At 33.8% G+C, this 13,989-nt stretch overlaps 2 protein-coding genes across 2 annotated transcripts; both read right to left on the reverse strand.

Moving 5' to 3' along the window:
• Positions 1-2,032: 2,032 nt before the first annotated feature.
• Positions 2,033-5,210, reverse strand: LOC141525883 (uncharacterized). The gene is made up of 2 exons (XM_074240573.1): positions 3,027-5,210; positions 2,033-2,911 (listed from the first exon to the last, which is right to left on the reverse strand). The coding sequence occupies exons 1-2, from the start codon at positions 3,082-3,084 to the stop codon at positions 2,046-2,048; spliced, it is 924 nt and encodes a 307-aa protein (XP_074096674.1). The 5' UTR covers positions 3,085-5,210; the 3' UTR covers positions 2,033-2,045.
• Positions 5,211-7,505: 2,295 nt separating this feature from the next.
• On the reverse strand, positions 7,506-10,876 carry LOC141525884 (uncharacterized). The gene is made up of 3 exons (XM_074240574.1): positions 10,307-10,876; positions 8,470-10,057; positions 7,506-8,355 (listed from the first exon to the last, which is right to left on the reverse strand). Exons 2-3 carry the CDS (start codon positions 8,519-8,521, stop codon positions 7,682-7,684), a joined length of 726 nt encoding a protein of 241 aa, XP_074096675.1. The 5' UTR covers positions 8,522-10,057; positions 10,307-10,876; the 3' UTR covers positions 7,506-7,681.
• Between the last annotated feature and the right edge of the window lie 3,113 nt (positions 10,877-13,989).

Consider the following 13,989-nt stretch of genomic DNA (forward strand, 5'->3'; position numbering starts at 1 on the left):
TTCAAGTCAAAATCAATACATAATGTTGAGTTTAACTATTTGAGACACCGTGGATAACTTCAAAATCATTGTTATTTTCAGCGGAAGAGTGAGTAAGCTGATATCACACGCTTGCGAATTGCATATATGTAATGAGAGCTTAAACGATATGTTATCTCAACCATAGAGTTTCAGACCGTTGAGGAAAAAAATAAGTCAACATTAATAAACAACATCTTCTTATTTCATACTTATATTCTATAATACTTAATGATAAATCAGATCTTAAATAGCTAATCTAATAAAAAAAATTATAGTAAAAATTACATTGAAAGGACGTGCACAACCAAATCTTGAGGTATTTTCTTTAACTTTCCTTCAGAATGAGACAAAATATTTTTTCTTCTTTTAGCAGCATCTAACTCCTCAGCAGTGACTTTTGATTTCAATTTAAGTTGGTTATACGTGAAGCTAAGTAGTTTATACAGTTTGATAAACTTCATCCTGTGCGAGGCGACCGTGGTTAGCCATTTTATCTCTTTAGCTTGTCGAGTAGAATCATCTTTGGCTTTTTTCCGCAGCAGTGGATTGATTTCGTTGTCGGTGAGAAACGGACTTGCTAAACGCACAATACGGTCAAATGATTGCTGGAAGGCGTTAAATGTATTCATCAAATTTTCAATGCGTTTTCCCATTGGATCATTTACGTCGAATATCAATCCACTTGTGCTAACACTCTGTAGCATAGAAAGTCCAGGAACAGAAATAGGCAATGGTTCATTGATGGCAGGTACCATTAAGTAAACGTGTTCAGCTTGTCCAATAGTCATGTACCTGTTATTATTTTGTGAGGTCGTAGATCCGTAGACGATTCGAGTTCCGAAAGCAACTGGATCATCATCTGAGGTCTGACCTTCTCCAGCAGACAGGTATTTATTCCCTAACTGCTGATTGATTGGTCCATACACGATCGTAGGTAATTTCAATGTTCTATTAGCGACTGGTGACAGTGTTCCATTTTCATTAAACGATGATGTGCCATTCTTTAGCCGTTGATTTCGACTTTCTTCAATTGGTAATGCACTGAGTTTATGGAAGAGAGTCCCGATGATTTCAATAAGCACTACTAACACAGTCCTTTTGAGTGACATATTCCTTTCACTGATAAATTGCTTATGGGAATTCTGTCAATCCTATCGCTCGTTTCATACCAGTAGTTATGATTCCTTAATTCTGAAATATCCTATAAAACATCAATTAATTTCAAATTTCAGAGAATTCTTATTTTACGATTAATATGTTTCCTCTGACTAGCCGATAAAAGAGATATTTAAACGGTAGTCATTGTGAGATAAGTCATAAAAATTTAACGGTCAGGCTAATTAATATGGCTGAGGCTATTCGGACACTGTAGCGTGAATTTTAGCATGGCAAATAATTTGTAATATTCACGCTAGCCTCACGCGGAACTCACTCACAGTGTCCGAATAGACAGTCCGAATTAATATACTTTACGCTATCCATGAATACATAAGTGACTTATTGTAAGGTCAGCAGTCATATTTTTTTGATAAGTGTTTGATTATTTGTTGTTTGTTCAACTTCCAGGGAACTTCTACCTAACACGAGATAATTCGACTGACCTATGACAACGAGCGCTAAGACTGTTCAATAAATTACTAGGAAAAAACAGGACTGATAATGACTCCTATCTGTTTCCTGTTGGATGACTGAGCATGAGACTGACTACAGCATTGTCATCGTGATCTCCACGTGTAAGTGATGTATTCAGAAAGTTATTCAGTACTCGTGTATTTGGTAGCTTGCAACAAATTATATGGTATCGCTTTGAAATAGATTTTTGTTGGTTTTTAAGCTTTAAAGGGTAAACAACTGAATGAAAGAAATGAAATAAGTAAAGTAATTTAGTATATTAATCGTCTAAAACTTTATATTAATATAATACTGGTTAATCTTAAAATTAACTTAGAATCTAAAAATTGTAAAAAGAGCCCCCATTAAACTAAAATATACAATTAAATAAGCGTCTTCAAGGCATCGGTAATTTAGCACTTTCGTAAGCTCTCCCAAGCCATTTTGGATTGGTTGACTTTCTCCGTCACATTTCGTCTCATGCGCGATATCCATTTTCGCACATGATCACGCTTAGAACACCCACTTGGATTATTGACGCATAGCAATTTGCGATTTCTGTTGATTATTTTAAGTGCTTTCAACATAGCTATTTGTGCCTGAACGTTAAGGTACAAATTATTGATATCATCCAGCCGCTCTGAATTCATCTTGTCGTTGGCGCACCGCGTGGAAAATGATTGATCAGTCTTGAGGTATTCTAGAATAATCTGACTCATTTCTTGACACATTTTTATGTCCGTACCTAATCTACCATGACCAGAAAAAAAATCGTGAGCATGTTGAGATGGATGATGATTATGACGACTTGAATTGACGTCAGGTTTATGCGTGGTACTGTTCTTGATGTTATCTTCGTAAGTGTTATTGGATTGAATGACTATCGGATCGAAGATGTTCTTCCCGGTGTGAGGATAAGAGTTACCAGATCGCTCGACGCTAGCTCCGTACTGAGCATTTTTATTCTTTCCCCGATATATATTGTTTTCCTGTACAAGAATAGGCCCAAACACGTTTGTTGCATCAGGATCGCCAGAATAAGAATTACCACTTTGCAAGTCTCGGGATCCATATACGACATCTTTCGTATCTATTCCCTCATAAACGTTGTCTTTTTGAACGGTTCGGGAACCAAAATAATTTATTTGTCCTTTTTTTGGCTTGTCAGGGTCATTCAAACCGTATAGCTTATTCATGTGCTCCTCAAAAGTTTCATGTAGGCGACTGAAATCCATGTTGCTTAAAAATGAGGCAGCACTAACTGAAGTGTCTGGGAGCCCTAGTACAAAACACAACAGTAATTAATGATCGATCACACATTAAAAAGTAAATATACAGTTTCATTAATAAATCAAAATAAAAAATCGGATAGTCAGATCTAAATTGTTACTTACATACTGACTCAAACGCTGCGATCAGCATAATTACCACAGTATTACTGGACAACTGCATGCTTCGGCTTTTCAAAGCTGAATATCCACCTTATTCGTTGGCCAACGGTTTATATACCAGTTTCTGATCATGTAACCTAATTTAGCCAACACGTAAGGCAATAGATCTCATTGATAAATAAACAAAGTAATTATACCTACCAACGCCTGCTAAAACATAAAAGAGACCCGCCATATACGATTTCACTGGAAGATCGTATTTGTTCAATGTCTATCATCGTTTTTTTTACTTGGTATTCACTATGAGTTCATCAAGATTAGTTTTTTTTACTTGGTATTCACTATGAGTTCATCAAGATTAGTGTCTATCTGTTTTGTGAAAATAGGTTTTGCACGACTGAAATAATAATGAACACACACACACACACACACACACACACACACACACACACACACACACACATCTATAATTGAGTAATGTGTGTATGGAAAAAAACTCTCATTTTTTCTAAAGATACCAATAAGGTCAATTAGATATGGTCACGCAACATGTCTTGTTGTTAATTGCTATGCGGGCCTGTATGAATTAGTAAAAACTGGTTTTGTGTGGAACATTCGAATTCTTAAGAATAGACACGTGACTATACCTACTTTCCATGAGATCATCGTCGGTTTCATCAGCAGTAGGTACCTAATTAAGTCTACAAGTATAATACGAGCCACATCTACTACTGCTTCAGCTTAGCGACCGATCTCTAAGTAAAAATCAAATTTTCAGCTTAATTCGGTCAGATTCTACACATCAGATCTTTCTAAGTCCAAAAGAGAATAGAATTACAGTGGATTCAGCTATTTAACTCGTAATACAACGTATATAACTAAATTATTATATGTTTGGAGGAAAAAAATTAAGATGTCATTTTGCACAAAAATTAGCTTGGTAGGTTTTAAACTATAAACTAATGACAGATACTCTCTTTAGGTGAATTAAAAATTGAATTGTATTTTAGTTGGTGTATTTGAAGAATTTACACCGATTTTTAGTGAATATATATTATGCGCATGGATAAAAATCGAGTCTATACCCGCAAAATACTTTCATATTGACTTTGCGACAATGAGAATTTTGTCTAATTTCTAATGTCTATTTTCTATTCAGTTGCGCTCTTATTCAACCACCTTATTCAACCTCCTATTAAATTGATCTGCTTGTGGCCAGTTTTTTAATTTTAAGAACTGACCCTTAATCACTCGAAAATAAAATCATGATTAACTTCTCAAAATTACACAAAGTACATATCCTAGAACTTGACCTTGAATCTCACCACTACTGGTCTTACATTGTTATTAGTAAGTCATTAAAACACTTAGAGAGTTTCTAACAATCATATCAGATGTGCCTGTACAGTGGTCTTTGTAAAGGTTTTTTCTATTACTGCTATACGTCTGTTGCAAGAATTTCCGTCTGATATTGTAAATGCGTCCAGTCTTGAGGTTTTCAAGAATAAAATGTTTGACTATTTATTCAATCTAGATATATTTTTTTTTTATTTATTCAAAAATTTAGACCCTGAAGCCGAAGCTCCCTAAGGGCCTTACATTAATTATACAAATAATCCTAGCATTCATACAATTCACTAGGCGCAAAGAAATTTAACATTAATAAAGATTATTTCAAAATGATAATAACAATTGTAATTATATTGTGAAATAAAATAGAATAGAATATGTGACGTTGACTCAAAGCAAATAATTAAAGAGTTCTGTGAGATTCATTAATTAATTAATTAATTAAAAATATTATTTATATATCGTCTCTAGATAAGAAGAATGCATAACATTTTGATCTGAATTCACTGTAATCAATGATTTGCACAATCTCCTCCGGTAACTGATTCCAAACTCTAACTGCCGTGACCAAGAATGATTTATCATATGTTACTGTCCTAGCATATGGTAAGCTAAGCACATCTGTCTGTCTATCTGATCGCACCCGAACTGATGATAATACGCTGAAGCCGTGCATCAATATTCCATCATAATGTAACCGCAGAGTCTATTAATATTCATAAGATTGTAAGAGAAATCAAAAACATAATCATAATTATATTATAATATTGTAATCAGAGTGCTCATTGCATCTGCAAAATTGTTGTTATAAATATTTTTTAAATTGTAATCTATTGTATTTTGTATTTTTACTTGCCATTTGGCCAACAGGCTTTGGCATAAATAAAGAAATCAATCAATCAATCAATCTAAAGGTTCCCAGATACATTCGTTTAAGGTTCCCAAATATTCCCCCACCGGTTTTTTCGAGCGACGGCAATAACTTTTTAATATATCGTAGGGAAAGTTCTGATAGTGGGGAGGGAACTTTTAACTAATGATCCTGTCCCTACTTGGAACCTTTAAACAGAGTCGACTGTATTAGTTGAATACTTCCATCAATCTAGAGAATAATTTTCCAGTAATTACTTTGTTTTAGGTATCGTGATCTAAAGTGTCCTAATTGTGCCAAATGTATTAAGCGGTTCTTGTAAGGAAAGAAAAAGACAATAACACCATATCTTTGTAATAGTCTGTTTATTCTTTTATTCTACAACTACGCTCAAACAATTAAAAGACTATTGATTAGGATAGTAATTGGGATATCTCTGCTGAGTAGGTTCATATCTGAACGGCCGTTGATCAGCTGCTTGGTAATTTGAATAAGGTTCTTGATATCGTTGCTGTTCAGGTGTTCCGTACCTCTGTTGTAATGGAGCAGCTTCAGCTTCGTTTGTGTCTCTAGAGTATTCAGAGCGGCGGTAGTAAGTTTTCATTCCGTTCGGACCACCTGGCTCTAGCACCGTAGTCGTTCGCTCCCTGAATGGCTTACTGAGGTCGTTTGATGAATATTCTCGTTCCTTATGCACTACTATTGATCCATAGACGTTTTTATCGCTTGGAGGAACGTTATAAACATTATTTTTTTGTATAGTTATAGCCTCCGGCATCGACGGGTTGGCGTTCAGGATGTCCAACAGGTCATCAATGTTCAATAATCCATCAATATCTATGTCTCTGTACTGCCATGCCTCAATACCTTTAAAAAAAAAAAAAAAAAAACAAAAAAAATGAGCAATTATGCGTAATAAACATATATTACCATCGAAGAAAATGAAGTAGACAATTATTTTACTTACAAGAGGTCCCAAGAAGAGCGAAGAGTATTACTACAGTAGCTTTGCTGGGTGACATGATCACACCGATGTTCGACGGACACTGAAGCCCTCGATTTCAGTCGTCTGTTTTATACTACTAGTTATCTGACACACGACGTTTACGTCAGAACTAAAAACTCGGGTCATGTTGTTGAAACTGTCGCCAAGTCAATCAAAATTTTTATTAGTTTGTTTGTGTGATCTTCAACCTTTGTCGTGACTCAAAAATATTAGCCTGAAATTGCGTCATAGTTTATCTTAGGACGCTTTTGACACGTAAACATGATATAGATAAAGAATTGAAGGTTTCTTGATTAAAACAGCTGATCAGGATTCAGTATATAGAAAAGTGGCAGAATTAGACAATATTTTCAAGTAATATTCTAAAATTAGGATTCCACCAGATTTTTTGTCTTGAAGTCTATTTAAACTTGCGCAAGAATTGCAACATTGTGACTAGGGTGCGCCAAAATGTAATTTCCCTGAAGAACCTTTTAAAATTGGAATTTTGAATTCCGCTTTTAACAGCAGCTGTGTTTAGGCATTTCCTGAAATATTTCGGGGTAAGAGGATTTATTTGATTTTCACAGAATTTTCAACAGGAGATTCAATTTGGCACTTCCAGCCAAATTTTGAATTTTCAGCGGGAATGCCCAAACTAAGCTCCTGTTAAAAAATTCTATGAAAATCAAATTTATCGTCTCACCTCAAAATATCTCAGGAAATGCCCAAACACATCCTCTGTTAATAGCGGAACTCAAAATTTCAGTTTTAAAATGTTCTTCACGGAAGTTACATTTTGGCACACCCTAATGGTGATCCAAGAAGCTTGATTAAATATCTGCATCAATTATCGAGAAAGAATCTGCCAAAAGAATCTTGGGCTAGAATTTTCGGGAAAAACAAAAGTCACTTTTGTTTTTTTTTTTTGTTCAAATTGGAGGTTAAACATATGAATGCTCATCTAAACAACTGTACCCTACTTATCAATAGTCGTGAGCCAGACTTCTACGTGGCTTGAAGAAATCCCAGGTAGCTATCCTGATAATTAAGAACTATTATTGCTCCTTTAAACAAAGATCATAACTAATATATTGGGTATGCAGAAAAACACAAAATAAGTTTCTTTAATAATTTTTATTTAATAATAGCTTTTACCCGCGGCTTCGCTCGCGTTGAAGCCCTTGGACAAATATTAAAGATCATTACATTCTAATATAAATGAATTAATGTGATTCTAATTTTTTGACAAACAATTTTTTTGTTTTGTAAAAAATAAATTTTTACACAATTTATTTTTGTTATTTTTTATTATTATTTTTACACAATTTTATTTTATATTACTTCTAATACCTATAAAAATATTTTTACAAAGTTTCATGATGATCGGTTAAATAGTTTTCGCGTGAAAGCGTAAAAGATATTAACTCTAAATTGGCTGGCCTGACCAATTTAACTAGAAGAGTTCAAAATAGTTTGCGACTGCCTCGTCATTCTCAAATGGGCCTTCAACAGATTCTTCATCAGTCTTCTTGCTCTCGAAACTTCCGAATCAGAAATGGTATCTCCAACTTTAATTTTGTCTATCAACTCATCCAGGTCAGATTGATTACTGGAAACGTCATCCAAGTAACTTTTTAATTCAATGTACCACATGTTTTCGTCAATATGATTACGGTAGAAAGATTTACTGGCATTTTCCAAATTTCCTGTCTTCTCAACGATAGCTTTATCGACCTTTTGTGCAATTCTTTCACAATATTCACCTAATATACTTAATGATAGTCTTAAATTAATAATTATCATTCCATTTTTTTGAGCCGGAGTCAGATTAAGCAGTTGTCTAACTTCTGCGTCATTCAATCCAAGAACAGTAAGTGGTTCTGGCTGGACAATGACGTCAGGCATTACCACTACCAGTTTTCCCGTCTCTGAGATAGTTACGTATTCATTGTTTGCTTGAGTTAATACAGAACCGCTAACGACTTGAGATCCTGGTAGAATTGATCCGCTTTCACCGATAACAAAGTTATTTCTCATTTGATTATCCACATTTCCAATCACTATAGAAGGTGCTTCTCTTCTTTCTCTTGTCCAAATCCGCCTCGGTGATACATTGTGAGAGCCTAGAAAAAAATATTTTAATATAATCAACAGACTTTATAATTAAAATTTATTTAATAGCAGTACGGTATTATTTTTTTTCGAAAACAATTACTAAAAATTATATTGATACTCACAATGAGTTGCAACGATCATTGCAAATAAAACAACAGCTACTTTGAATGACATCTTTCCTCGACGTTCCGATCTCGAATGCGTCCGTCCAAAAATGTGAGCCTTTTTATAGGGTTCGAAGACGAATATAACGTAGATTTTTCAGCTATAATAAATTTATACGAAATATCTACGGTTCAAATGTCAGTATATTTCCATAGCGGGAAGTCCGATGCTATATTTAAAATAGGTATTTGATAAGCTTGTGTTAATTCAATTTCGAGGAAATTTCTAGCAACATTTATTCGTCATATATCTGGGTAAATTTTTGTCACATACTTGACAACCGGATACAAGTATTAATGGATACGCTAGGGTCCAATAAGTAGAGTATAAACACAATGAGAGTGTAAAGTATTTAATAAAAAGCCATATTTAATGACAAATTCATCACAGAAGACGAATTTAGGAGAGGGAAGAAATTAAGGATAAGGGAAAGAGGAAATAACTCAGTGGAAATCTTTTTCGGTAAAAAATAATTAGGACAGCTCAGACTGTCCCAAATTTAATCAAAAAATATGTATATTGATGATATTATATTTAATCAATAAATAACAATTTTTATCTAAATCAATTACATATCTATTGAATTTTAATATTATTACCAACTTGTAGTATACTTATTATCAAACATATCTTGGGCCCAAGATACGTCACAATCAATAGAACTAAATCGATGTGATTCTAATTTTTTGGCAAACAATTTTTTCATTTTGTGTAAAAAATATTTTTTTTTTTTTTTTAACAAAACGTATCTTATCTTCTAATATCTATAAAAATATTAGTACAAAGTTTCAGGATGATCGGCTAAGTAATTTTTGCATGAAAGCGTAACAAACAAACCTACATTTACGTTTAAAAAACTAGTAGGGATATACACAACTTAACTATTCTAACCGGCCTGCAAAGATATTAGCTCTAAATTCGCTGTTTCTAATATCGTTTTCAAGTGAGCTAAATCTCCGTCAAAAATATCATGCATCGGCAGAGTATCATCGTTAAAATGTCTAAGACGTAGTTTTTGGTAGTCGAGTCTTGCCTTCAACGAGTCACATTTGTGGAATAAAATATTTAGCTTTAATGACATGTTGAAGTCCTCGTCAGTAAACTTTTCCAACATTCGGTCTAAGCCTCGATGAATTCTGCTCTCTATCTGTCTTACTCCGCTCTGTATTACTGCCAAAGTTTGCTTAAATTGCTCTATTTTATCATTTACTACATGATACCTCTGCTGTGAAATCCTTGTTCCTAAACTTCTGTGAACGGCGGAGGGTGTCTGCTGATTCGAAACATTGTACCAATAAGGCAAAACAACATAAACGTTAGTAGCGTGGCCAACACTGGTATGAGAATTGCTGTCTTGATTAGTTATCGATCCTATAATAACCGACGGGTTTTGAGAACCATCGCCACCTTCCGGCTTCTGATTTAAGTAGTAATTGTTTTCATAGTGCCGATTGAGCGATCCAAAATTCACCCACTTTGACTGTTCATCAATTGCTCTTCTGTGTCGCTTGAGCCATAAATCGCGGCTATGTGCTGACTCGGCCCCTTCGAAGAAAAAAAATGTTATTTTAATTAGTAGTTTTAACACTTAGAAAGATGTTACCGTGTGCTGATTAATTTTTTTTAGACCGGAAGTTTATTACATTTTAATATTTTACTGGCTGACCTTGACACTCCACTCATTGCCAAATCATACTCAGTAGGGATGAAAAAAAAATTGCAGTTAAAATAGATCCGAATTTTTTAAAGAAAAATAAAGAAAAATAAGCATTAAGAGTAATTAAAAATACTTACAGGGTATGTCGATAGTTGTGACGAGCAACAGAGCTATTAACTTATAGTTAAACATGACTATCCCATGTCTCGACGAATTATGCGGTCCAATGATTTTTTTACTCTCTTATATACACACCGACGCACTGACGTCATTTTTAACCCAACGCCGAAGTTGGACTAAGTGAGCCACGTGACCCTAGAGTGAGGATCGCAAATGACATGTGCTCACTGACTAACAGCTATAAAATGGATTCTGTAAGTGTCCCGTTTAAAAATATCCTATTTCTATTTAAAACTATAGTAGGTAGGTAGCCCGTAGAGTGGGGGAAACGCCCAAGAACATCAGAAGGTCAAATGCCTATAAAGAGCATGATAAAGTTTGTTTGCGTTTAATAGTTGGTTTTTACATTTCCAAGAAATTTTTTATTACCGGGAAGTAATCTAAATTGTCAAATAAGGTCAGTTATATGTTTGAATTATGTCTCATAACAATATAATTAATATTTTATGAAAAATACCTAACGATTTTCATCTTAAATCAAACATTCAAATCACTGTTTTCTTCAATTAGTTTCTGGATAAATATACAAAAAAAAATGTTCCAAATCATTTTATGCTTTTTTTCTTAATTTTTAAAAAAAAATCAACATTTTCCTCTATGAATACTATTTTATTTTATTTAATTTTATTTTTACAATAATATCTAAAGCTCTTTGAATATTCTTATCAATTTCTAGAATGTTGTTATGAGCAATAAGCTAAATTATAAGAATTGTTTTTTCTCGATTTAAACAGAAATAAATAATCATTTTAAAAAAACTATAAAATACGCTATATATAGAAAACTAAACTAAAAAAAAAAAATAAACTTTAATAAATTTGAATTAAGGATAGTGTAAAAAATTTTAATAAATATAATTTAATAATAATGTAAATAAGGATAAAATGGATTTCACTGTAAAAAAAAGCGTGGAATGCATGGTGCAAATAATAATAATTTTATTGACAGATATAAGTAAAAGGATAATCATTTCGATAATATCTTAAAAAGCACCTCACGCTTTTTTTAAAATAAGATACATTTTTTTTATCTAGACTAATATTTATTAATATTTATTACACCATTCTTGATTCAAATTTATTACGGGTACGCATGCGTAAGACCCTATCTCTCTTGCTCTCACGCAAAGGAGGCGTGAAAAAATCATTTAATCCTGACGATCCTAATTAGGATGATGGAATAATCTTATCAAATTAGCGTATTGTCATTGATTCTCGATAAGTCTACGAAGTTTAAATGAAATCGGCCGGTTTGAAGTGGGTGCTAATCAAGTCCAAAAGATTCGGTTACAAACAAGTATCCAATTGAAGCTAATCTAAAGCGTTCTGATGAGTCAATTTTCAAGGAAGTTATTGCTCATTAAAATAGCTAGTTCGTAGAAATAGTAATAGCTATTTATCTCAATTCCTCTTTGCTATTACGATCTGCGCAATAAAACATTAGATTGAGACCAGAAGTGGGAAAAGCGATCTTCCCTATAAGTATTTGAGTAAGTCACAGTTGGGTTGGTCGAATTCATACTTAAGTAAGTTCTTACTGTGATTAATAAACAGAATAAAAATGCTGTAATAGGTTTATTTAATTTATTAATAACTATTTTTAAATTACAATTATGCTCTTAAGTTTAGTAAAAAATGTATCTACAGTAATTATTATTCAGTACTTAACATCGAAAAAAAAAATTTGTTCAGTTGCGTTTAACTCAAGCTTTTTGTACCAATTCATAGACCATGTTATCAATTTTCACTAGAGATTGATCGACTACCTTTAAAGAGGTTTGTATGGCCTTCATTTCAGCATTTTGGCTCTGGACTTCTTTTGTCAGATCGGCAATTTTCTGTATCAAATATTGTAATTGTTGCGCTTCGGAAGATTCTTGAGCAGGGTGCTGAGTGCTGATAGTTTGACGACTTTCAGTTGATTGCTGAGTCGAGTGTTGCGACTGAGGTGTATGAGCTATATTAGTTGCCGTTCCATACAGGTTTACAACCTTGCCATCACGCGTTTGCAATGTTTTAGGTTCTGAATCGTCTAAGGTCAAAGATTGTTTGTCTATGCTATCTAAAAATTCTTGTTCCCTAGGAGACAGAAATGCACCCGAAATGCTAGTGATCGATCCAAAATAGTTTGTAGAATTTGGATCCACGTTGTAAGAATTGTTCTTCTGGATAGTTACAGATCCGAAGAAGTTCTTCTGCTTAGAATCCGTTGGCTGTTGACTGCTAATGCGATCATCCACACTTTTCAGGTTTGGTGATTCCGTGAACGGTTTGATTTTTTTGGAATAACTTTGTCTATCAGTCGGCTGTTTGTTCCTCACTGAATTCTGATACCCAGAATGTTGTCCATGCTGTGATGCAATATTAACCTGATGTTGATAACCAGGATTGTACGGTCGTTTGGTAGGAGTCGGTTCTTGAGGATAACTTTGTCTACGACTCTGCTGATTGTTCCCCACTGGATTCTGATACCTAAAGTATTGTCCATACTGTGATTCAGTATTTGCCGAACGTTGATATGCAGGACTGTACGATGGTTTGGTAGGAGTCGGTTCTTGAGGATAACTTTGTCTATCATTCTGCTGATTGTTCCTCACTGGATACTGATACTCATAATTTTGTCCGTACTGTGATGCAGTATTAACCGAATTTTGATCATACCATGATTCACTATTTGGATTCTGATTATTTCTTCTGTCTAGCAACGGATCAGCAACTAGAAAAAAAAATCATAAATATAATTTCATGAAAAAATCAAGTGAAACAAGTTACAGTATTTTGTCTTACGGAATGTCTTGTGAAAAATCCTTAAATACTTTAAGTTACGGTAAATGATATTAGTGAGCACAAGAAGCGACAATTTCAATCACTGATTATATATAAGAATAAATAATAAATATACTTACATGAGACACCCATGATGGCGACCAGCAATAACGCCGTTTCTTTGGTAGACATCATGATTGCTCCGTTTTCTAAACGAGAATGATATTCGTTACTGTTCTTGGCTGATTATATAGGCCGTGTGACGTATATTTACGAATTCATAAAAAAAGTTACCCACAGATCATCACGTGATTTACAAACAGTTGCAAACCAGATTTTCGCTCACGCCCGATTATTCGGACTATTTGGCCATATGCCAAACATCAGACTATTAGATCATTATTTTTTTGACCTATGCCTAGCATAGGCACGACAACAGGAAAACTATTTATAGATAAATTCTGGGAATTTTTTTATGACCGATAGAATTCCCAATCACGTGTTGATATTGGGGTGCTGAATGTTGCGCAATATCCTTTTTCTATGATATAGCTGCAAGCAATGAGTTAATAATAATTAAACACCTTTTCCTCATGCCCTGACTATTTGATCAATATTTTAATTCATTATTTGAAAAGCTATTGAAATTATCAATAAATTGGCTGACTTTTGATAGGCTTCTTGATAATGAACGAAAATAGTGATCAACTCTCTATAGTAAGTCATTTTTTCATACTAACAGGTCTAGAGTCGATAGTGAAAAAACTACTACCCGGACATGACCATTGTCATACTCAAGCTTGATGTCGGGTATCGGGGATCAGAACTAAGTTCTGCGAAACTTAGACGTAGTATGGCGTGATCTGGTGAGAAGT

Source organism: Cotesia typhae, unplaced genomic scaffold (genome assembly GCF_013202065.1).
Source record: "Cotesia typhae breed Kobodo isofemale line unplaced genomic scaffold, CoteBio_Ctyphae contig_276, whole genome shotgun sequence".
Taxonomy (NCBI): Eukaryota; Metazoa; Arthropoda; class Insecta; order Hymenoptera; family Braconidae; genus Cotesia; species Cotesia typhae.

What these genes read in the sequence shown, in the direction of transcription:
- LOC141525884 (XM_074240574.1), bottom strand. Translation starts at nt 8,521, where the DNA reads ATGTCATTCAAAGTAGCTGTTGTTTTATTTGCAATGATCGTTGCAACT. An exon ending in AATGATCGTTGCAACTCATT is followed by an intron (nt 8,356 to 8,469) that starts GTGAGTATCAAT and finishes ATTTTTTTCTAG; the next exon opens with GCTCTCACAATGTATCACCG.
- LOC141525883 (XM_074240573.1), bottom strand. Translation starts at nt 3,084, where the DNA reads ATGCAGTTGTCCAGTAATACTGTGGTAATTATGCTGATCGCAGCGTTT. An exon ending in CGCAGCGTTTGAGTCAGTAT is followed by an intron (nt 2,912 to 3,026) that starts GTAAGTAACAAT and finishes GTTTTGTACTAG; the next exon opens with GGCTCCCAGACACTTCAGTT.